This window comes from Microcaecilia unicolor, chromosome 11, assembly GCF_901765095.1.
Source record: "Microcaecilia unicolor chromosome 11, aMicUni1.1, whole genome shotgun sequence".
NCBI classification, from domain to species: domain Eukaryota; kingdom Metazoa; phylum Chordata; class Amphibia; order Gymnophiona; family Siphonopidae; genus Microcaecilia; species Microcaecilia unicolor.
The window spans coordinates 40,288,359-40,312,684 of record NC_044041.1 but is presented as its reverse complement, the minus strand read 5'-3'; the positions used below and the strand labels follow the sequence as shown (position 1 = coordinate 40,312,684).

At 43.1% G+C, this 24,326-nt stretch overlaps 1 protein-coding gene across 4 annotated transcripts in view; it reads left to right on the top strand.

Annotated features, from left to right (window-relative positions):
- SBNO1 (strawberry notch homolog 1) overlaps positions 1–24,326 on the top strand; it is a 136,111-nt gene that overhangs the window by 73,062 nt on the left and 38,723 nt on the right. For all 4 annotated transcript variants that reach the window (XM_030219562.1, XM_030219560.1, XM_030219561.1 and 1 more), the window contains 7 exons: positions 375–578; positions 2,970–3,143; positions 3,246–3,415; positions 7,068–7,199; positions 8,700–8,835; positions 16,350–16,462; positions 23,587–23,658. In XM_030219562.1, coding sequence (XP_030075422.1) covers positions 375–578; positions 2,970–3,143; positions 3,246–3,415; positions 7,068–7,199; positions 8,700–8,835; positions 16,350–16,462; positions 23,587–23,658 — 1,001 coding nt within the window. The remainder of the gene's footprint in view (positions 1–374; positions 579–2,969; positions 3,144–3,245; positions 3,416–7,067; positions 7,200–8,699; positions 8,836–16,349; positions 16,463–23,586; positions 23,659–24,326) is intronic.

Here is a 24,326-nt window from a genome sequence, read left to right as displayed (position 1 = left end):
AAGCATCTCCTGTTAGATCTGTGGAATTTAATGTAAAACAGAGTGATTTGCAGTTTAATTGGATATTTTGTTTATGCTCATATTGGTGTTCTTCTCAGGACCTTTAGAATGGGCATCCCACCTAGATGATTTTACTGACTGCCTGGCTATCTTAGAAAATGTTTTAATTGATTTTTTAAATTGATTTTCTATTATAAATGTCCAAACCAATTTATACATATATTCGTATACTGGATAGTACTCCCTCGCCCCCACCCGGCTATTCCTTCATGCCACCCAGTTGATAATTTCTGGTGAGAACAGTGGTCATGAGCATAGTTAATGTGGTGTGTGTGTTTGTGACAATGACCTTCAGTCTGTCTTTATTTTATTAGCTGAGGAAATAACAAGAGAAACCAAGAAAGCCCGTAAAGTTGGTGGCCTTGCTGGCAGCAGTTCAGATGAAATGGAAAGTGCTTCTGATGCCTCAGACAGTGAAGAAGAAAGCGATGAGGAAAGCTTTAAATCTGTTAGTTCTGGAGATGACGAAGATGATTTTAACCCATTCCGAGAGGAGTCCAGTGAGGATGATGAAGATGGTGAGATGATGATATAAAACACTTTTTTCTAATACATCAGTTGCATTTTTCATAAAATAGCAATGCTGCCTTGCTGGAAATGTTTTCAATAGTTGCAGGAAGCAATATTTCTATCTAAACAGATGGAAGAAAAAAAAGCCTCAAAAGAGCTCCAGGTCATCCAAAACCTTCAGAGCTGAATCTTTCATCATAGGCATAAAAACCGTCCTGAACAACCATTTGTAATACATGGTGATGAATCAAGTCCACTTTCATAAGCTCAAGTAAGAATAGCACTTACCTTTAAGAACTAGTCAAGTGGCGATCTTCCTCCGAACCATCTTCATGCTATATCAAACCAGGTCCCATTATGACAACCAGTGGTGGCCAGTGTTTCAGCTCCAAAGGTTTTGAATGACCCTGGAGCTCCTTTGAGGCTTATTCCTTCCATTTTTCCATCTGTTTAGACTGAAATATTATTGCATCCTGTGGTTTTTAAGGGAACTGAATTTGTTTAGATTTTTGTATACAATTTACACATTTCCTCCACTCTGCAAATTGTTCTATTGGATTCTAATGTTTTTAGTAGTGCCATATACAGTATTGCATTTCTCTCTCTCGCTCTTTTTTTTTAAAATTTAATATTTTGTTAGGCCTCATGGAGCAAAAGTTAAATACATTTAGAGGACTGTTTGTTTTGCTCTTGAGTGCACAATTGTCATGGATTTCAAAGCACCATGATCCAGCACAGTGACAATTATAGTATACTAAATATTTACCAAACATATGGTTAATGCAGCAATGATGACTGATCGTAGGATTTTTGTAAAGTAATACTGAAGGGGATTGGGAACTGGTCAGAGATTGTTAGTTTTATGATCATATGATGATTTTGCCAAAATCTAACCAATGTTTTAAGTTGCTACTAGAAAGATCCAAATTTCCCATGTACTCTTTAAAGGGTTTTTTTGTACTGGGACAGGTGAGAGAAAAGTACTTTGGATATCCACCTGTGCTGAGCTAGCTGCATATGCAAGAGAGCAGGGTAAATGCTGAGATGGTCAAAAAGCTTCTGGAGAATGGTGGTATCTAAGCAGCTTACAGACCTGATTATATGCAGAGAGAATCAGTGCATTAATTTATGGGTTACCTTTTTTTCGCTTCTAACACTCATATCCAGTCAGGTATTTGTAGCCTACATAGGCATTAGGACTGCTATTGTATGGAGCACAAAACTGATTTTGTTTTCAAACGTTCAACAATTTCTACTGAATGAAATACAGATAACGTATAGCTTAACCAATACTTCATTTTTTAAATTTAATTTTACTTTCTTTTACAAAATGAATAAACCCAAAATACCTCTACTCCTTTTCAAACCAGAAACCTCCCTAACCAAAATTTCCTTCCCCTCCCAACCAACCGTCTCGAACCAAAATTCCCTTCTTTCCCAGCCTCTCCATAGATTTCAGACTGAAGTACCAGAAATCCCCATATGTTAGTGAGGGTGGTAACACAGTAACATAGTAAGTGATGGCAGATAAAGACCTGAATGGTCCATCCAGTCTACCCAACAGTCACATTCATTCTCAATTCTAGATTAAATCAACAATGAATGTGATGATATATACTTGATCACGGTCTTTCTTTGTTGTTCTGGGACATAGACTGTAGAAGTCCGCCTGGCTCTGTCCTTATGTTCCAACTTTTGGAGTTGCCGTCAAAACCTATCCGAATCTGTCTTGTCATTTGCAGGACACATCGTAAAAGTCTGCATGGCACTGTCCTCATGTTCCAGTTTACTGGAGTTTCCATCGACGCGCTCTCCAGCCCATCCTAAACTAGATTGCTATATGCGGGACTCAGACCGTACAAGCCAGCCCAGCAGTGGCCTTAGTTGATACAGCCAGAATTCCCATCTAAGCACCACTTCATATGCAAACTCATGTGCAAACTTATAGGGTTGCACATGAGTTTTCTAATTAGAGATCCTCTGTGTTCATCCCATTCCATTTTGAATTCCACCACATTTTTTTTTTCTCTCCACCACCTCCTTCGGGAGGACATTGCAGGCATCAACCACCCTCTCCTTGAAAAAGAATTTTCTGACATTACTCCTAAGTGTACCACCCTGCAACCTCAATTCATGTCCTCTAGTTTTACCATTTTCCCTTCTCAGAAAAATATCTGTAGAGTAGTACATCAAACCACAATCAACATGTCGAGAAAACAGATGTTGCAAAGAATTATTCCCAATCCCAATAATCCCACATATGTTTTGTTCTTTAAATAAGTCTGAATTGAGTACAGCATGATGGGCTTAAAAAATGCTCAACAAAGTAAGTTAATGTAGAACTGATGTACAAACCTTTCACATTTTACACATTTTCTAATCATGTTTATGCATTGCAGACCCATGGTTAATTCGAAAAGACCACAAGAAAAACAAAAATAAGAAAAAGAAGAGGAGAGTTGATCCTGATTCTATTCATAGTGCCTTATTAGCATCTGGCCTTGGATCCAAACGTCCTAGCTTTTCTACAACTGTTCCCACCTCTGTCAGCAGTACCCTGACAATTCCTACTGGTACGTATGTACCTGTGAGACGTAGAATTTCACCGTCAAAATTGTGAGCTGTCTTTATGGTTGTTAATGATATTGAGCAATTTCTATATTTTTGACTTGCAGTAGCCATGAACAGTAGCAGTAGCTGTGTCACTAGTCAAGATGCAGTAGAAAGAGCTCAGCAGATGAAAAAAGAGCTGCTGGATAAGTTGGAAAAACTGGCCGAGGATCTTCCACCTAACACACTGGACGAGCTTATAGATGAGCTTGGTGGGCCAGAGAATGTGGCAGAGGTAAATAATGGCTGCTCTGATTACAGGAGCACAGGATTGTGAAGCCAAAGTTTGTTTTCATGCCACTAATCAAAGGTAGCTGTCAGCAGTTTTCATAGTTAACCATTTCCTGGATACTGCTGTTTGTAGAACTTGCTAAATTTTGTGTAAATAGCAGGGGAAAAAAATATTTTCAGGCCCCCATTTGTTTTTACTACTATTATTATTTATTTCTACAGCACTACTAGACGTATGCAGCACTGTACACTAAACATGTAAGGCTGTCCCTTGCTTGCCAGAGCTTATAATCTAATCAAGACAGACAAACAGGACAAATAAGAGATTAGGGAATTACTTATGGCGAGAATATAGAACAGACATGGGTAATGAACAAGTGAATAGGATCTAGGAGTTAAAAGCAGCTTCAAAAAGGTGGGCTTTTAGCCTAGATCTGAATAAGATCAGAGACATAGCTTTACGTACTGACTCAGGAAGTCTATTCCACACAAATGGTACAGCAAGATAAAAAGAACAGAGTCTGGAGTTGGCAGTGGAGGAGAAGAGTGCAGATAAGAGATTTACCCGATGAACAGAGTTCTCAGGGAGGAGTGTAGGGAAAGATAAGAGTACAGAGGTACTGGGGAGCTGCAGAGCGAATGCACTTGTAAGTCAATAAGAGGAGTTTCAACTGTATGTGAAAATGGATAGGGAGCCAATGAAGTGACTGAGGGGAGGGCTAATGTGAGTCATGACACTGGAGGAATATAAGTTGTGCAGAAGAATTCTGAACAGATTGAAGGAGATGGCTTAATGGGAGACCTGTGAGAAGCAAGTTGCAGTAGTCTAAGCGAGAGGTGATAAGAGTGTGATTAATGGTTTTGGTAGTGTGCTTAGAAATGAAGGGGTGAATTTTGGTGAAACAGAGAGAGAGAGAACAGATTTTAGCAGTCTGTTGGAAGGGCAGGTAGGGTCCAATTAAGGTTTTTTTTGAGGAGTGGTGAAACTATGGTATATTTTGAAGGCATCAGGAACAGTTGTGATGGAAAGAGAGATTGAGGATATGACAAGACAGAAGGGATGATAGTAGGAGAGAGAGTGCTGAGTAGATCGGTAGGAATAGGATCAGAGGAATAGGTAGTCAGTTTGGAGGAGGAAAGAATGTACGGTTTCCTCTTCAGTGATTATAGAAAAGGAAGAAAAAGTGGTAGGGGTTGAAGGAGGGTTGACAGAATGGACTGGAGAAAGGAGAAGTGGAGGTGACTTGGTGGAGAACGCCGAGGTTAATCTTGTGAACTTTGCCATAGAAGTACTCGGCCATAGTCTGAGGAGAAAGTGAAGGAGGTTGAAGGTGAAGGCACTTTGAGGAGAGAGTTCAGTGTGGCAAAGAGAAGTTGAGGGTTTGAGCCAAGTGTTTGTCAAATGGATGTAGTAGTCTTGTTTGGCAAGTGGAAGAACAGGCAAAAGAGGTCAGCAAGAATTGAAATGTGTGAAGTCTGCATTGACACGGGATTTTAGCCAAAGGCATTCAGCAAATCCAGCACAGGACAGTTGGTAGCGGCACCAAAGGCATTCAGCAGATCAGGCTCGTAAAAGTAAGTTGCAGATTGTAGAGGTCAGCCAAGGCTGGGGTTTGGTATGCCTTTATAGACAGAGGAATGGGAGGAGCGAGAGTATCTAGAGCAGAGAATAATATAGGAAGAGACAGCCTCATTGACAGACTTGGAGAACATAGTAGTTGAGAAGAGGGATGGAACTCTGGTAGAGAGAGTGCAAAGGTCAATAGCCTGAAGATTTCCTAAATGTATTGGTGGAGATTTGGAGGGGACTGGGGGGAGGGTGAGTAAGTTTGAAAGTTATCAGATGGTCATCAGAGAAGAACTGAGGTGCAGAAACTGGAGAGTGAGTAGTTGGAGAAGAAAAGATCAATATGGTGGCCATTCTGGTGAGTACAGTTAGTGGAGCACAACTGAAGCTTGAAAGATGTTTAAAATGAGAAACTGAGGCATAAGAGTCAAAGGGGGTCATTAGCATGAATGTTAAAGTCCCCAAGAATGAGGGAAGGAGATGAAGGAAAGCTAGGAGAAAGAAAGAAAGGGACTTATCAGGGGGTCGATATATGACCTACTCGGAGAGGTAGAGAAGTGAATAGATGGAGTGGTTTTTGAAAGAGGAAAACCAGCGAGACTGAGTTCGAAGAAGAGATTGAAATCTACAAGAAGGTGAGAGCAGCGGCCCAACACCACCTCCAGAGCCAGCCAGGCAAGGAGTATGGGAGAACAGGTAATCTCCATGACACAGGGCAGCAGCTGAAGCAGACTCTTAAGGGTAAAGCCAAGTCTCGGTTAGTGCAAGTAGATGAAGAGTATATGAGAGAGAGGTTGTGGATGTAGGCAAGCTTGTTGGAGACAGAGCTGGCAGTCCACTAGTCACATAAGAGAGGCAGAGAAGAAGGGGAAAGGAGAGAAACAGAAACAATATTGGAGACAATTGTGGTGTGACCTGCACAAGTAGAGTGAGAGCTGACTTGGAGGACCAGGATCCCCAGCAGAGAGCAAGAGAAGGAACAAGAATATAGAGAAGAGTAGGAGAGGCATTATGACAGTGATGAAGAGATGCACTCAGACAGAATGTAGATGGTTGAATGAAAGGAAGCAGCACCAACAAGGCTAGAAGTGAGGAAAGTTCCAAATGACCAAGTCAAACAGAGTAAGAGTATCCAAGAGTTTATTTGCCAAAAGATCCTACACAGGCCGTGTTTCAGCACAAAGCCTTCCTCAGGGGTTGTAGCTGAGTAAAAGTAAGCTTCACAGAGTCTATAAGTGGGAGGAAAAGCCCTAAGAGCACTGGAACAATATGCACTGTAACCAAATGTCACTGTGACATTTGGTTCCCATGCCTTACAGCGCATATTGTTCCAGCGCTCTTAGGGCTTTTTCTCAAGTATAGACTCTGCGAAGCTTATTTTATTTGCAATGCTATGACCCCTGAGGAAGGCTTTGTGCTGAAACACGGCCTGTGTAGGATCTTTGTATCAGTATATTTTGGCAAATAAACTCTTCGATGCTCTTACTCCTTGTTTGCCTTGGGTCATTTGGAACTTTCCTCACTTCCACCCTTGATGCTGCTTGACTGTGGAATTTGTAAGGACCTTCCTTCTTTTTTTTTTTTTTTTTTTTTTTTTTGCTTGATTGAAGAAAATGTTGAAGGTTGAGAGTTGATAAGGGAGAAGACAAAAGGGATGGTGAGGTGATGAAAGCGGAAGGTGGGCAATGTGGACCTGAGGTATACAGTGGTTTCAGATGGAGAAAGATTGGGAAAAGGCAGTATCAAGAAGAGAAATTGTACTGGAGTCATTGAGAATAGGAGAGAGGAAAATAAACCTGTAGAGAGAAAATGTTCAGCACACCTGCAAGCCCCGAGTGGACCTGGGTGGTAACCCCAGAGAATGCTGGAAGGGATATGCAGATGAACTACAAGATCTTTACAGCACCCAGTAGGTGGCCGGGTGGGGAGGGGGGTCCTGAGCACCTGGAGCAGAAGCCCTGAGTGGATTTAGCTTCATTTCACAATCTGATTCATATATAGTGTTATAACTGTCAAAATATGTAAGTTCTAGCTTTTAATGGAATTCAGCTGTGAGGGGTTTTTTTTTTTTTTTTTTTCTCTATTAAAGATGACTGGTCGCAAAGGAAGGGTTGTAAGTAATGATGATGGAAGCATATCATACGAGTCAAGGTCAGAACTTGACGTACCAGTAGAGATTCTGAATATTACTGAAAAGCAGAGGTTCATGGATGGAGAAAAGGTAATGGTCATCTACATTTTTTGTTCCAGTTATTATCAACCTTCAATTTCAAAGTTTTGGGTTGCATTCAAATGCAAAATTTTATTCATGTACGTACCTAAAAGGTATGGTGGGGTTCAAGGGGAGTTTGTTCTTTGTATTTCTTTATTGGTAAAACCAGAGCCAACCTGTTAGTCAACAGCTTAGCCAACAGCTTGGTCTCAAAATTTAACAAAGAAATAGGTCGATAAGAAGATGGCAAAAGGGGGGTCTCAACCTAGTTTTAACAGTACAATCATCTGGGCCATCTGTAGAGAATCTGGTATCTGCTTCGAGTTCCAGGACCCCCTCCCCCTGCCGACGACCCTCCCACCGCCAACCCGCCGTCGCCTACCTTTGCTGGCGGGGGACCCCAACCCCCGCCAGCCGAGGTCGTCTTCTTCATGCAAAAGGCTTCCACCTTCTGTTTCTGACGTCCTGCACATTGTACATGCAGGACGTCAGGCTCGCAGAACGAAGCTCAGCAAGCCTTCGTTCTGTGAGTCTGACGTCGTGCAGGACGTCAGAAACAGAAGGTGGAAGCCTTTTGCATGAAGAAGATGACCTCGGCTGGCGGGGGTTGGGGTCCTCCGCCAGCAAAGGTAGGTGACGGCGGGTTGGCGGTGGGAGGGTCGTCGGCAGGGGGAGGGGGTCCTGGAACTTGAAGGGGAGGGGGTCATAGAACAAGGAGCACAGTGCGTCAAAATCAAGCAAACTCCAAGGGAGGGGGAGGGGTGCCGCCGTGCAACTCGACGGGGAGGAATGCCTGATGACACACAGGGACGGAGAGAGGTAGGGAGGGGGCCATGGAACCTTGCTAGCGCCAGTTTCATTGCTAACAGAAACGGGCCTTTTTCTCTAGTACAAAATAAAGTTAACAATTTTTTCAATGCTTTTATACTCTCCCTCCCAATCCCACAAAATACACAAAAAAGTGAAGCATTCAGAATTGCTATTTATAGTCAGCTTATTGGCAGTACCATGCATTTCCATATAGGAGATGTAAATGTTACATCCCAGCTTTTATTCTTTGGGGCAGCTGTTGCAGGGGGTGAATCTTAGCCTCTGGTTCAGAGTATATGTGTGTCCTGCATTCTGGAAGATCTGCAGTCTGTGGCTGCTAGCCAAGGACTGTTGCAGTGGCTTGATTTTCAGAGGGGGAAAACCGGGGTAGTTGCAAACAAGGGCTTAGGGTTCTTTAATCTAAAGCAGGAGGAAACTAAAAGATCAGAAGAGAACTTTGCTGCTGCGTATAGGACTGAAAAATAAGCCAACTAGAAACAGTCACACTGTGACCCTTTGTCACCCCAAACCAGCTTAGGAATTGGTGGTGGGGAATGCATGGTATAGCCGCCTGTTGAGGGTGGTAAGGCCAAAGTGTGAGGATGTATTGGTGCAGGAAAATGTTCTTTAAATGCTTAACCTTGTACAACATAGAGCTGGGTGCTAAAATAACTTCTGTGGTTCATTTCTGTTTAAAAGAATATTGCCATCATCTCAGAAGCGGCCAGCTCAGGTATCTCATTACAAGCTGATCGAAGAGCTAAGAACCAGAGGAGAAGAGTGCATATGACTTTAGAACTACCCTGGAGTGCTGATAGAGCAATCCAGCAGTTTGGTGAGTTTCTCAGATTATACACACATTACTAGTCCATCATGGACAGCAGGGATCTGTCCAGCCACACAGCTGTCATCATATGACAGCACCAGTTGGAGTTCTCTGGCTTAGTACACTAGGGTTGCAAACTAGATGCAGATTCACCTGACAGGATTAATCCAGGATATCAATGAACTGTCAGACTCTAGCCTCAATACAGCTTCAGTGAGAGTACATTTCAGAGCCTTTCTAGCATTTCATATTGTGGTATCTAAAGAGTCTATTTCTAAGCATCCTGTTGTAAGGAGGCTTATGAAAGGCCTAATGAAACTAAGACTGCCTATTATTAAAAAAAAAAAAAAACATCAACAAAAGAAAAACCTCCTGGGATCTAAATATAGTTCTTCAGCAATTAACTGAGCTGCCTTTTGAACCATTATCAATTTACCAGTGAAAAGCTTTATTAACTTGGAATACCCTATTTCTAATAGCGATCATATCAGCCTGTAGGATAAGTGAACTTCATGCACTAGTGTATTATCCTCCATGTATTCTGCTGTTGCAAGGTAGAACTGTGCTTAGATCTACATAAGTACATAAGTAATGCCATACTGGGAAAAGACCAAGGGTCCATCGAGCCCAGCATCTTGTCCACGACAGCGGCCAATCCAGGCCAAGGGCACCTGGCAAGCTTCCCAAACGTACAAACATTCTATACATGTTATTCCTGGGATTTTGGATTTTTCCAAGTCCGTTTAGTAGCGGTTTATGGACTTGTCCTTTAGGAAACCGTCCAACCCCTTTTTAAACTCTGCTAAGCTAACCGCCTTCACCACATTTTCTGGCAATGAATTCCATAGTGTAATTACACGTTGGGTGAAGAAATATTTTCTCCGATTTGTTTTAAATTTACTACACTGTAGTTTAATCGCATGCCCCCTAGTCCTAGTATTTTTGGAAAGCGTGAACAGACGCTTCACATCCACCTGTTCCACTCCACTCATTATTTTATATACCTCTATCATGTCTCCCCTCAGCCGTCTCTTCTCCAAGCTGAATAGCCCTAGCCTCCTTAGTCTTTCTTCATAGGGAAGTCGTCCCATCCCTGCTATCATTTTAGTCGCCCTTCGCTGCACCTTTTCCAATTGTACTATATTTATTTATTTATTGTTTGCATTTGTATCCCACATTTTCCCACCTCTTTGCGGGCTCAGTGTGGCTTACAATAAGATATGAATAAAGAGAATACAGTTGTTACAAATTGGTTATGGGTTACATTGTACAGGTTATGCGAGATAATCGAATTATCATTAGGAATATCACAATGGGACATCAGACAGGGAGACTTTGGGAGGAGACAGTAGGAAGCTTAGGGGCAGTGTTAAGACATATAGGCACATGGTGTACCTATTCCTGTAAGTATATGTATGAGTAATGTGGAATTAGGGGGGATGAGAGATCATGAGTGGATGTGTGATGCATTGATGTAAGTGAGTGTAGACTCTATGTGTTTTGATTTTTTCCGTAGATTGTCTCAAACAAATGGGTCTTCAGTAATATCTTTCTTGAGATGCGGCGACCAGAATTGAACACAATACTCAAGGTGCGGTCGCACCATGGAGCGATACAACGGCATTATAACATCCTCACACCTGTTTTCCATACCTTTCCTAATAATACCCAACATTCTATTCGCTTTCCTAGCCGCAGCAGCACACTGAGCAGAAGGTTTCAGTGTGTTATCGACGACGACACCCAGATCCCTTTCTTGGTCCATAACTCCTAACGTGGAACCTTGCATGATGTAGCTATAATTCGGGTTCTTTTTTCCCACATACATCACCTTGCACTTGCTCACATTAAACGTCATCTGCCATTTAGCCGCCCAGTCTCCCAGTCTCGTAAGGTCCTCTTGTAATTTTTCACAATCCTGTCGCGAGTTAGCGACTTTGAATAACTTTGTGTCATCAGCAAATTTAATTACCTCGCTAGTTACTCCCATCTCTAAATCATTTATAAATATATTAAAAAGCAGCGGTCCTAGCACAGACCCCTGAGGAACCCCACTAACTACCCTTCTCCATTGTGAATACTGCCCATTTAACCCCACTCTCTGTTTCCTATCCTTCAACCAGTTTTTAATCCACAATAGGACATTTCCTCCTATCCCATGACCCTCCAATTTCCTCTGTAGCCTTTCATGAGGTACCTTGTCAAGCGCCTTTTCAAAATCCAGATACACAATATCATCCGGCTTCCCTTTGTCCACATGTTTGTTTACTCCTTCAAAGAATTGAAGTAAATTGGTCAGGCAAGATTTCCCCACACAAAAGCCGTGCTGACTCGGTCTCAGTAATCCATGTCCTCGAATGTGCTCTGTAATTTTGTTTTTAATAATAGCCTCTACCATTTTCCCCGGCACCGACGTCAGACTCACCGGTCTATAATTTCCCGGATCTCCCCTGGAGCCTTTTTAAAAAATGGGCGTTACATTGGCCACCCTCCAATCTTCCGGTACCACGCTCGATTTTAAGGATAAGTTGCATATCACTAGCAGTAGCTCCGCAAGCTCATTTTTCAGTTCTATCAGTACTCTAGGATGAATACCATCCGGTCCAGGAGATTTGCTACTCTTCAGTTTGCCGAACTGCCCCATTACGTCCTCCAGGTTTACCGTGAAGTCAGTAAGTTTCTCCAACTCGTCCGCTTGAAATACCATTTCCGACACCGGTATCCCACCCAAATCTTCCTCGGTGAAGACCGAAGCAAAGAATTCATTCAGTCTCTCCGCTACGTCTTTGTCTTCCTTGATCGCCCCTTTTACCCCTCGGTCATCCAGCGGCCCAACCGATTCTTTTGCCGGCTTCCTGCTTTTAATATACCGAAAAAAAATTTTACTATGTTTTTTTTGCCTCTAATGCTATCTTTTTTTCGTAATCCCTCTTGGCCTTCTTTATCTGTGCCTTGCATTTGCTTTGACACTCCTTATGCTGCTTTTTGTTATTTTCAGACGGTTCCTTCTTCCATTTTCTGAAGGCGTTTCTTTTAGCCCTAATAGCTTCCTTCACCTCACTTTTCAACCAGGCCGGCTGTCTTTTGGAGTTCCGTCTTTCTTTTCTAATTCGCGGAATATGTATGGCCTGGGCCTCCAGGATGGTATTTTTGAACAGTGTCCACTCTCTCAGTTGCCCCCCCTAAGTTTTTGTTTTTTTTTACCGTTCTTCTCATTTTATCATAGTCTCCTTTTTTAAAGTTAAACGCTAACGTATTTGACTTTCTGTGTACAGTTAGTTCAAGGTCGATATCAAAACTGATCATATTATGGTCACTGTTATCAAGCGGCCCCAGTACCATAACGTCCCTCACCAGATCATGCACTCCACTAAGGACCAACTCTAGAATTTTTCCTTCTCTCGTCGGCTCCTGCACCAGTTGCTCCATAAAGCTGTCCTTGATTTCCTCAAGGAATTGTATCTCTGTAGCATGTCCCGATGTTACATTTACCCAGTCTATATTTGGATAATTGAAGTCACCCATTATTATCACATTGCCCATTTTGTTCGCGCCTCTGATTTCTTTTATCATTTCTGTGTCTACCTGCTCATCCTGGCGAGGCGGACGGTAGTACACTCCTATCACCGTTTTTTTTCCCTTTTATACATGGAATTTCAACCCACAATGATTCAAAGGTGTGATTTGTGTCCTGCTGAATTTGTAATCTATCTGAGTCAAGGCTCTCGTTAATATACAATGCAACCCCTCCACCAGTCCGGTCCACCCTATCACTACGATATACTTTGTACCCCGGTATGACAGTGTCCCACCAGGTCTCAGTAATGCCTATTATATCCAATTTTTTGTTTAGTGCAATATATTCCAACTCTCCCATCTTATTTCTTAGACACCTAGCATTTGCATATAGACATTTCAGAGTATGTTTGTTGTTCTTATTTGCATGATGCTTAGTACCTGACACTATTGATTTGACATCTTTTGTCTGATCTTTAGTTGTATTTAAGGGCACCTGGTCTACCACGGTCTGTTGTGCAACCTCACTATCCAGAAACCCTATTTTCCCTGTTTGTGAGGTATCTTTGCAAGATACCTTTTCCCGAACCATGCGCTTTTGAGCGACTGTCGGCCTTTCCCCCCCATTTCTAGTTTAAAAGCTGCTGTATCTCCTTTTTAAATGCCGACGCCAGCAGCCTGGTCCCACCCTGGTTAAGGTGGAGCCCATCCTTTCGGAATAGGCTCCCCCTTCCCCAGAATGTTGCCCAGTTCCTAACAAATCTAAAACCCTCCTCCCTGCACCATTGTCTCATCCACGCATTGAGGCTCTGGAGCTCTGCCTGTCTCTTGGGCCCTGCACATGGAACAGGTAGCATTTCAGAAAATGCTACCCTAGAGGATCTGGATTTGAGCTTTCTACCTAAGAGCCTAAATTTGGCTTTCAGAACCTCTCTCCCACATTTTCCTATGTCATTGGTACCCACATGTACCAAGACAGCAGACTCCTCCCCAGCACTATCTAAAATCCTATCTAGGTGACGCGTGAGGTCCGCCACCTTCGCACCAGGCAGGCAAGTCATCAGGCGATCCTCACGTCCACCAGCCACCCAGCTATCTATATGCCTAATGATCGAATCACCAACTACAACAGCCGTCCTAACCTTTCCCTCCCGGTCAGCACTTGGAGACATATCCTCGGTGCGTGAGGATAGTACATCCCCTGGTGGGAGGTCCTGGCTACAGAAGTACTTCCTACTTCACCAGGGTGATGCTGTCCTTCTAGGAGACCTCCCTCCTCCAAGGTAGCACAAGGGCTACTAGACTGGAGGTGGGACTTCTCTACAACATCCCTGTAGGTCTCCTCTATGTACCTCTCTGTCTCCCTCAGCTCCACCAAGTCTGCTACTCTAGCCTCAAGAGAACGGACACGTTCTCTAAGAGCTAGGAGCTCTTTGCATCGGGCGCAAACATATGACATCTCACCAACTGGGAGATAATCATACATGTGACACTCAATGCAAAAGACTGGATAGCACCCCTCTCGCTGCTGGACTGCTGACTCCATCTTAGTGTTTTTGAGTTTTTCAATAATTTAAAACTTGCTACAGTATTAAGGATATTAGCCTAATATAAAAGTGTCTTTTACTTTATATAGTATATTGTATGATTTATTTAGTATTTCCTGCTTAGATGGTGATGAAATGTATTTAAAACTCTATAAGAGCACTCCTTGCTTGTTACCCTAATTACAATAACTGACTATAAATGAGGAGTTGTCCTAGGGGTGGGTGGGAATACTAAATTAGATCTTGCAGTGGCTGTTAGATTCTATCTGTTAATGCTGTGGTACAAAGCTTTTAAAACTAAGTGGAAAAGACTATGGAGATTAGCTGTTGAAATTTGCTTTTTAATTTTGCCTAACACTAACCTACAATTCCTCCTTTAAACCCCAATCTTTAAGTTCCCAAAGCACAAAGCAAAGTAGCGTTCACTTACCAGAGAAATGTCCTCTTCTCTCAGAACTTCTCAGAAAGTTCCAGTGTTTCTTCCCAAGGTGGTATGCAACTCTCATATCAACAAACTAATTCTTAAGTACATAAGTATTGCCATACTGGGACAGACCGAAGGTCCATCAAGCCCCCAGCATCCTGTTTCCAACAGTGGCCAATCCAGGTCACAAGTATCTGGCAAGATCCCAAATCAGTACAATACATTTTATGCTGCTTATTCTAAGCAGTGGATTTTCCCCAAGTCCATGGTCTATGGACTTTTCCTTTAGGAAGCTATCCAAACCTTTTTTTAAACGCTGCTAAGCTAACAGCTTTTACTCTGTTCTCTGACAACGAATTCCAGAGTTTAATTACACGTTGAATATTTTCTCCGATTCGTTTTAAATTTACTATGTATCTTTGGACAAGAAGAATACAAAATGCAACTAATACAAAAACATGCTGCAGTCCTTAAGTACAAACAAGCTGATGGAAGATATAATCTGTTGTACATTATTTATTTATTAGGATTTATTTACCGCCTTTTTGAAGGAATTCACTCAAGGCGGTGTACAGCAAGAATAAGTCATACTTAAGCAATGGACAATTACAGTACACAATAAAACATTTTAGTAAACAGCATAGGTGTAAGCAAAGATGAACATATAGATAAGATAGATAACAGGAGTAAGAAAATAAGGTATTTAAAGAAAGTTGTGAATGAGGTCAAAAAGTCCTTACAGCATTGGGTGGATAAGACTCCTCCCCCCCCCTTGCTAAATGGTATGCTAGTATGAGATGGTGGGTTGGGAGGGCTGGGCTGTAAGATGACTGTTTTGGCCAACACTAGAGCCAGGAGGGTGAGCCTACATTAATAGATAACCCTTGATCCACCTTTAAAATATTACTGTACAGACAAACCCAGCTTTTCTAAATAGCAGCTTAAATCAAAATGTTCTTCAAAACTCAGAGGTTTAACCCTTCAAATCTCTGCCTCCACAACCATGGGCAAAATAAAAAAAAAGGGGGGGGGGGAGATATAAACACTATGGGGCCAATATTCAGCCTAGATATTCAGTTCCGGGCCGTTTCCAGTAACCGGCTTGGACTCTTTGGTTTATGTTTAGCTGATTTAAAGTTAACCAGCTAAGTTGATATTTGGAGATAGATGGTTAACTATAAACCGACTAAAGATGTACCAGTTATTGTGAGTGGCCTGATGTGGCCACTTATAATAGCCAGATATGATTTAAATATTTGGGGATAGCCGGCTATCTCTTAGGCGCTAACTGGGAATATCAGCAGGAGATAATCGGCTATCCCCCGCTGAATATCGGCAGATAGCCAGTTAAGTGCCATTTAACCGGCCAGGTGCCGTTCCTGGTTGGTTTAATGGTTTTGAATATCGGGGGGGGGAAGGTGGGATTATATGATTTATACAGTAATCATGCATTCTGAAACCTTCACTAGGTGTTGGGACTGGACAGATCCCTGCTGTTCGTAGATAAAAGGTTGTATAGCTGTAATGGATGTTCTTTTCAGACATTGGGATCCTACAGACATTCATCCCTACCTGACCCAATTCAGGTTGAAGCATGCTTTTGAATAAACTGGTTCAACAGAAGTGACAAAGCAGGAATTACTGTGCATTCACCAAGGGTTTAAATTTTGTATGCTAGAGAACTCTGACTGGTTCTGTCTTGATGACATTACCAACTGTGTGTCCATAGGATTCTAGTGTCACAGAACATCCGTTACAGGTGTGAAACTTTATTGTCTCAAGCTATTTATGCCTAACTGTTGGTATAGTTGGGCAGACTAGATAGGGAATATCATCTTTATATAACATGTCTTCATGTTCAATTGTGAAGCGCTGCGTACGACTGGTAGCGCTATAGAAATGATTTAAAGTAGTAGTAGTAGTCTTCCTAAATTTAAATCTATGTGGAGTGTTGATGGTCTAATACTGTTTTGTATGACAGCAACTATAATTGGTATACAAAATAAATTAGACATGTATTTTCTTTGGATGCACAGGAAGAACTCACAGATCAAACCAAGTCACTGCCCCTGAGTACGTTTTCCTAATTTCTGAACTAGCAGGTGAACAAAGATTTGCTTCTATAGTAGCAAAAAGACTAGAGAGTTTGGTAAGTGGTTTATACAGTTCTAAATAATTTGGTGCCCTATTTATTAAAATGCAGTAAAATTTGTGACGTTTCCATGGGTTAGTGGCTAAAATTGGTACACGGTAACTGTGAAACATTTTATAAACTATTTACAGCATTTTGCCAGTAGTTAATACAGATGAAAGTTGTTTTGTGTGTATTAACTGTTCTGTGTAATCTGTAGCTATTAATGCAGTATTTCCCAAGCTGTGCACAGTGGCACCCCAGTGAACTCGAGGGGTACCCACAGGATATTTTTAAAGCTACCTCCAAAATTGTGGCACCTATGAAATGGCTGGCGGGGATGCCAACCGCCTATTTAAAAAAAAAAAAAAAAAATCTGCCTGAGCCCCATGCGCCCCCCCCCCCCCACCCACTCCTAAGCAGCAAAGAACCCCACCAATGCCTGCATTCCTACACGTGCTCAGCTCATGTTCTAAACATGTACAGGAGAGCTGGCATTGGCAGCTGACTCACAGTACCAACTTCCTCACTGTTCAAGCAGCATTTGGGGGGGGAGGGGTAGGGCTTGAGCATCCCTGCCAGCAGTGACGTACCAAGGGGGGGGGCGGTGGGGGCGGTCCGCCCCGGGTGCACGCTGCTGGGGGGGGGGGTGCCGTGCGTCGGTCAGCGTCGTTCATTTCCATGCTTCCTCTGCCCCGGGGCAGAGGGAGCATGGAAACGAACGACGCTGACCGGCGCGCGGCATCCCCCCTAGCGGCGTGCACCCGGGGGGAGGGGGTTCTTTCGCTGGGGTGGGGGGGGGGTCGCGCTGCACGGAGGGGGGGCACTGCTCCCGGGGGGGGCGGGGCGCATCAGCGATCCGCCCCGGGTGTCAGCGCCCCTAGGAATGCCACTGTCTGCCAGCAAAGGTAGGACTCAACAACACTGCAGGAGAGGGGTGGGGCAGAGCTGACAGAAAATGTGTGATCTGTGGGTGCCATGAAGAAATTAATGAGGTACTAAGAGCGCCATGACCCGAGAAAGTTTGGGAACATCTGTACTAATGAATTTTCTAGAGTTTATACTCCCTTAAGTAGTTCAGTGTTGTAGTTTCTGCAGATTAATAAATATTTAAATTTAGTCCCTCAAGGTCTTTGATCTTAGGCATTGTTTTTAAGGTCTGAGAAACTGAGTAATAGATCTCAAGGCCCGCCAAACCAGTCCAGGATCTGTTGATTGTGCCTGTTGACCAGTGGATGGAGACAGAGAAAAACAAAGTAGTTCTGCTTGATTTAGCCCATGAAGAGCACCATGCATCTGTGGGATTCTCAGTATTTCTCTGTCTTCAGTGGATGGTGACTTGCAGACAGTGTGGCTCCTGACCAAGGCCCAGATGCACTAAACGTTTTTCATCGTTAAATGAGCCCTTAAGGAAGAATTTCCGATCCTTTCCATGCACTAAAGCCTATTTTTCGACGGTAGTAGCAGCTAACGAAAACGGAATGGAGATGAGCAATTAGTGTGAAAACCCCATTGAAACGACATGCACTAACCTTTTCCGATTGCCTTTACGCAGGAAAAAGGCAGGAAAACTAACGAGAGGTCTGGACCTCTCGTTAGGACAGCTCTGTGCCAGGAAAAAGTGTTAAGTGAAAAAATAAACAAACTTTGAGCTAATCCCAGCGCATTAGCAGAGCTAAAAGCGCTGTGATTGGTCCAAAGGACCTCAGAAAACACATAAAAAAATAAAAATAAAAAAAGGATCGGGAGGGGGCAAGGGCGCTCATCAGGAGCGTCCTGTACGGACGGCCTTGCCCCCCCCCCCCCCGCTGCTCCCCACTTTCCGCCGCTCCCCCCACCCCGAAAAAGCAAACTTCTAGAAGCCCCTGCCCCCCTCCCTTCCTCACTACTCTCTCACCTCAGCTCCGCCTCCCGACATCCTCCGTCCGTGCCCCGCCCCCTTTTGGGGTCGTCGCCGCCATTCCCCTCCTCCATCGGGCCCCCCTTCCTCTTACCGGGCCCGTGCAGCGCCTCTCTCCTCTGTCCGAAGGCGCTGCACGGGCAAGAAGAAAGCTGAATCAGCTGATGCCTGCCTTCGCGATGGCGCGTCTTTCTCCTGCTGCGCCCGCCCCTGTCTGACGTCAGTAACCTACGTAGGTTACTGACGTCAGACAGGGGCGGGCGCAGCAGGAGAAAGACGCGCCATCGCGAAGGCAGGCATCAGCTGATTCAGCTTTCTTCTTGCCCGTGCAGCGCCTTCGGACAGAGGAGAGAGGCGCTGCACGGGCCCGGTAAGAGGAAGGGGGGCCCGATGGAGGAGGGGAATGGCGGCGACGACCCCAAAAGGGGGCGGGGCACGGACGGAGGATGTCGGGAGGCGGAGCTTAGGTGAGAGAGTAGTGAGGAAGGGAGGGGGGCAGGGGCTTCTAGAAGTTTGCTTTTTCGGGATGGGGGGAGCGGCGGAAAGTGGGGAGCAGCGGGGGGGGGGGGGCAAGGCCGTCCGTACAGGACGCTCCTGATGAGCGCCCTTGCCCCCTCCCGATCCTTTTTTATTTTATTTTGATTTGGGAGCCATGTGCTTGCGATTTGACTGTGTTTTGAACGTTTCTGGCATGCGCAGAGCAGCCAGCATAACGCTTGGCTGCTTTGCGCATGCTTTACGAGCCGATTACCGACGGGGATTGGTGCATCGTTCTTTCCAATACCGCACCAAACTTTTGGGGCTGTGTTTTTGGAGCATGCTTCGTTATTTGAAATTCGGTAAAAGTTTTAACGTTTCTGATTTTTTTACGTTTGCTTGATGCATCTACCCCCAAGTTGGAGGACTTGATATCAGTTGAGCAGAGGAGTGTTTATCTGATGGCACTAAACATTTGGAGAAGATTTATGTTAAAACAGTTTTTATTGAGTTTAGATAAAGTGTAGCAAAAAACACACAACAGAAATAACAAGTCTAGACTTATACAAAGTCCATTTCCCCTCCCCCCTCTTTCTTTGATCCCTCCCCACCCCCTCCCTCCTCTTGACTTCTTTGTGCCTGATGAGCAGTATGGTAAAACATGCTTACACATTACCAATAAGCTGTAAGATCATAAGTTGTGGCTGCTGCTTTTTATCTGGGGTCACTGAGAGAGGAGTTCCATTTGGTCTCCCATTCAGGATTTTTATCTTCAGCCCTTTGTGCCGGTTGCTCAGTCCAGGATGGCTGCAGCACCAGCCTTGATTTTTGGCCTGAATGAAAGCCCCAGCAAAGCACATTAAGCACCACTTAGTGTGGGGGTTGCTGAGCTCAGTCATTACTGTTCTTGTGCCAGTTCAGCAACGTGCCTTAGAATGCAGCAGCAGCCTGGCTAAGAGGAAATCTGCCCTGAGTCTGGAATACTTGACAAAGCGCTTTGCAGGCATGTACTACTACTGCAGTTAGCACTGGAGAAACCACCGTTTTACAAAGGGAACCTGTGGAGACACTAGCTTGAAGAGCTTGTGGCCTTCAAGCTACCAGACCTTCAGATGAGCCAGGTGGCGCTGTTAAATACCATTATTTCTCTTTGGCACTTCTGGAATACCTTTGGATTCTCGGTCTGCAGAGTCTCTCCCCCCCCCCCCCCCCCCCCCCCCCCCCCAGAATTTGTGCTTTTACTGCACAGTGTTTTTGTTAATGGATATTCAACCCCCTCGGGTGGGAAATCTCCCTGGATCTAACCAGTCAACTTTTTCTCCAGTTCCTCCGCCTTTAGACAGAGAGGACAGTTTTTTGGGGAGTTTGTTCCTCTAGAGGAAGGATATGTCCCTTTTGGTGTTTTTTTCCAAAGAGATAAAGACCCTGGAATCTCTTGGCATTTCCTTATTTCAGGCCCAAGATACTCCTAAGACTGTCAGTCCCATTTTAGGGGATCCAAGAAACCTTTCCAAAGCATTTGCTATTTATTAAACTATTCAGACCTTGGTGTCTGAGGAGTGGGATGCTCCTGAATCTGGCTTTAAGGTTGGCAGAACTGTGGCCAATCTTTATCCATTATTATCTGAAGATAAAGAGAAACTGAGGCAGCAGCATCATCTCTAAGACATCAAAAACCCTAAACCCGGACATTCAATTCCGGGCAGTTTTCATGACCAGCATTCAATATCCAGTTTAACTTTTGGCCAGTCCAACCCCAACCGGCCAAGCTGATATTTAGCACTGGCCGGCTAAAGTCAGACCAGCTAAAGTTATTCTACCTATAGTGGTGGCCAAATATGAAAGGTCTGCCACTAAAAATCAGCAGATAGCTGCTTATGTCGCGCAACATAACTGGCTATATTTAAGCTGCCAACCGGTGACGTTCATCGCTGGACAGCCACCCAAGTGCCGCTTTAGCGGCCATTTAAAAAAAATATATCAGGCGAAGTGCCTTTTGATGTGTGCACAAGTTTTTTGCCAGGTCTGGGCAGAGTGCTAGACAGAGTTCTTTGCAGGATTTCTTTCTATCTGGGACCAGTAATTGTGAGTGCTCTGCATTGGGCTCACAGGTCTTAGTTTTCGGACCTTATCTGCCTTCAGATCAAAAAAAAACATTTTTTTACCTCATAAGAGGGACCTTCTGATCCAGTCACAATGGAGAACCCACAGCATTCTGTCATAAAGTCTGTCCCTTAAAAGGTCACGTTTGAGAGAAAAGGGATATCCAGAGCAGGTTATTTTCACCCTGCTTAAAGCACAAAAGCGTTCCACTTCCAAGGCCTATATGAGTGTAGAGGGCTTTTGAATCCTTGTGTTGGTTCAGGAGTCTCTCTCTCTCTCTCTCCCTCCCTAGCTCATATTCTAACCATTGTAAAAGAGGGTTTTTCTAAAGGTTTGGTTCTAGGCTTCTTAAAAATTCAGGTAACTGCTTTAGCTTGTTTTACAGGCTGTATTGAAAGATCCTCTATAGTGGCACTCAGATGTGCTTCATTTTTCTTTGGAGCCTTCTGCATAGTTTTTTCCCATCGTGAAACCAAAATTTAGTTCAAAGTGCCTTGTTCTCCCTTTGCCAATAAAAAAAAACAGACGAGTAAGATCTTCAAGATCAGTTTTTTTTAGGGGCTCAGTCTCCTCGTCCCACAAAATTTCTGAGCTTCAGACCTATAAGAACATGAGTTGCCCTATGTAATCAGACCAAGGATCCATTTAGCCCAGTATCCTGTTTTCCCAACAATGATCAGTCCAAGTTACAAGAACCTTGCAGAATCCCAAAACGTGATGAGATTCCATGCAACTCATTCCCAAGGATAAGTAATAGCATTCCCTAGGTCTACCTCAACAGTTCATGGATTTTTCCTCCAGGAATTTGTCCAAATCTCTTTTTTTTTTTTAATCCAGCTACATTAACTGTTTTTACCGCTTGCTCTGGCCATGAGTTCCTGACCTTGTACATTGAGTAAAAAAATATTTATTTTCTCCTATTTGTTTTAAATATGCTACTGTGTAACTTCAGTGTAGTGTTCCCCCTAGTCTTTGTACTTTTTGGAAAAAGTAAACAAAATCGATTAATTTACCCTTTCTATTCCATTTGGAATTTTATAGACCTCAATCATATCTCCCAAGCTGAAGAGCTTTGAGCTCTTTAGCTTTCCTCATGAGTCCTTCCATATGTTTAATCATTTTGGTCACTTCTCTGCATCTTTTTCAGTTGCACTATATCTTTTCTGAGATTTGGTGACCAAAATTGCACACACTACTTGAGATGCTGTCTCACTATCCTTTAGGGATTCCTTTCTCTGTTTTGTGGAAGTTGGGGTTTCTATCAGAATGTTCCATTCTTTCCTTCCAAAGGTTGGTTGGTTCATTCCATATTAATCAAGAGCTTCAGCTTCCAAAGAGGAGTATGGTCAGGAGTTTGATTTTCCATTTCTTAGATATTTGCCGAGTTCTCATTCACTATCTTGTAATGATAAATGGAATTTAGAAGGTCAGATAAGCTTTTTATCAGTCTTAGGAAGGGTGCCGCAGTATCTACAGTGACTATTGCACATTAACTTAAAGAAGCTATAGCTTCAGCGTACATTTTGAAAAGTAAGCAGCCCTCCCTGGGGTGTGGGAGGAAGTCAAAGCCCATTCCACTGGAGAGGGGTTCTCAACCTAGCCAGTCAGACTTTCAGGATACCCACAATAAATATACACGAGAGAGATTTTGTATAGAACGGAGGTAGCACATGCAAAATATATCTCATGTATATTCATTGCAGATATACTGGAGTCTGACTGACTAGATGTGTCCCCAGGACTGGGCTGAGAATCCCTACACTAAAGAAATCTCATCCTTAAGAATAGAAGCTTTGGTGGTGGTACTGCGGGAAATTTGTAAGGTGGCATCATGGTCTTTCATGCACACTTTTTTGTTAAAACACTTTAGGATTGACCTCATCTCCAGGAAGAAGCAGTTTTTGGGGCTCAAATCTATCTTATGAACTGGGACTTTACAGACCCACTCTTGAAGATTGCTTTGCTACATCCCATAAGCCCTGGACTGGTCTGGTATGGACCCTAAGGAAGGAGAAATTCTATTTTACTTGATAATTTTCTTTCCTTTAGAACTACCAGACCAGTCCAGAGCCCACCTAAGAGTTTGTAATCTTTCAGTGTACTTCTGATTGTTGATTTTATATTTGTAATTTCTCAAAATTTCTGATTCCCCCCCCCCCCCCCCCCCCCCCGTTCAAGCATATATATTTTTTTATGAACTGCAATAAAAAATAAAAAAAAAAAGCTATAGGTAATATGGAATCTCCTGTTCTCTACTGCTTGGTCATTCAAAATGCTGAGTGTTCCATAGCTGTATGGTGCCCTTTAAAGGTAAATCACACAGAAATGCTTTGTTTTCATCTGCTGGTTAACGGGCACAACCACAGGTCCTGACTGGTCTACTAAGACTAAAGAAAAGAAAATTCAGGCAAGATAATTTCTCCTTATAACATTGTGATATTTTATATGTGTAGATGTGCGTATAACTGTTCTGATTTTGTTTAATTTTTGTAAACTGCATTGCTATCACAAGTGCAAATATATTGAAACTATTTTATTTAAGATGCTTCAATCTTGTGTATCTGAGACACTTTGCATTGAAGGTGTGATTCTTTGTGGCTGTTTTTATGGGCTTTGGAATGTTTTTATAAATTCATTTTGTGATTCCCTGCTATTTTTACAGGGTGCCCTTACACATGGTGACAGAAGAGCAACAGAATCCAGGGACTTGAGCAGATTCAACTTTGACAATAAGGTAATAACATTCATTTTCTAAAACCTTTGGAATTTGGGTACTTCACTGTCATTCTGTATCTGTTCTCCAAAACCTTTTAGGTAATTATGAAGTCATTCTTTTATCCTACAATTTGCAGTGCCTCAAAGCTAATACACTATAAAAACAAAGCATACCATCCAATAAAAGTAAAACTGAGGTTATTCAGCAAATATAACTCACCCAGTCCTTCAAACCCAACTCTCATATGAATTTTACCAGAGGCTAAAATCTCATAATAAATTTGACATTCCAAGAAATATAATTCAGCTTTCATCTAATGAAGGACCAAAGCAGCTGAATTCTGTCAGATGTTAGTGGTCAAGTGTGTAGCTGTATAACTGGAGGTGTTTTTTTAAACATAATTTGCCAGGATGACTGCTGAAAATATTTGGTATGAGCCCACATGACTGTTCAGACTGAGTAGAGTTACTTGCATGTTGTCATCAGGTTTTTTGTCTCTCTGAATTCTACTGGGAGCCAATGGCAAGCCTTCAAAATTAGCCTAGTATGCTCCCATTTAGTTCATTATATGCTAAGATGTTTGGTGTTATCTCTGCATAACCTGAAAACCCACTACTGCAGATCTCTGTTCCTTTCATTTCTCAGTGAGAGATTTAATATCGCTGGTCTTTTCTACCTTTGCTCTT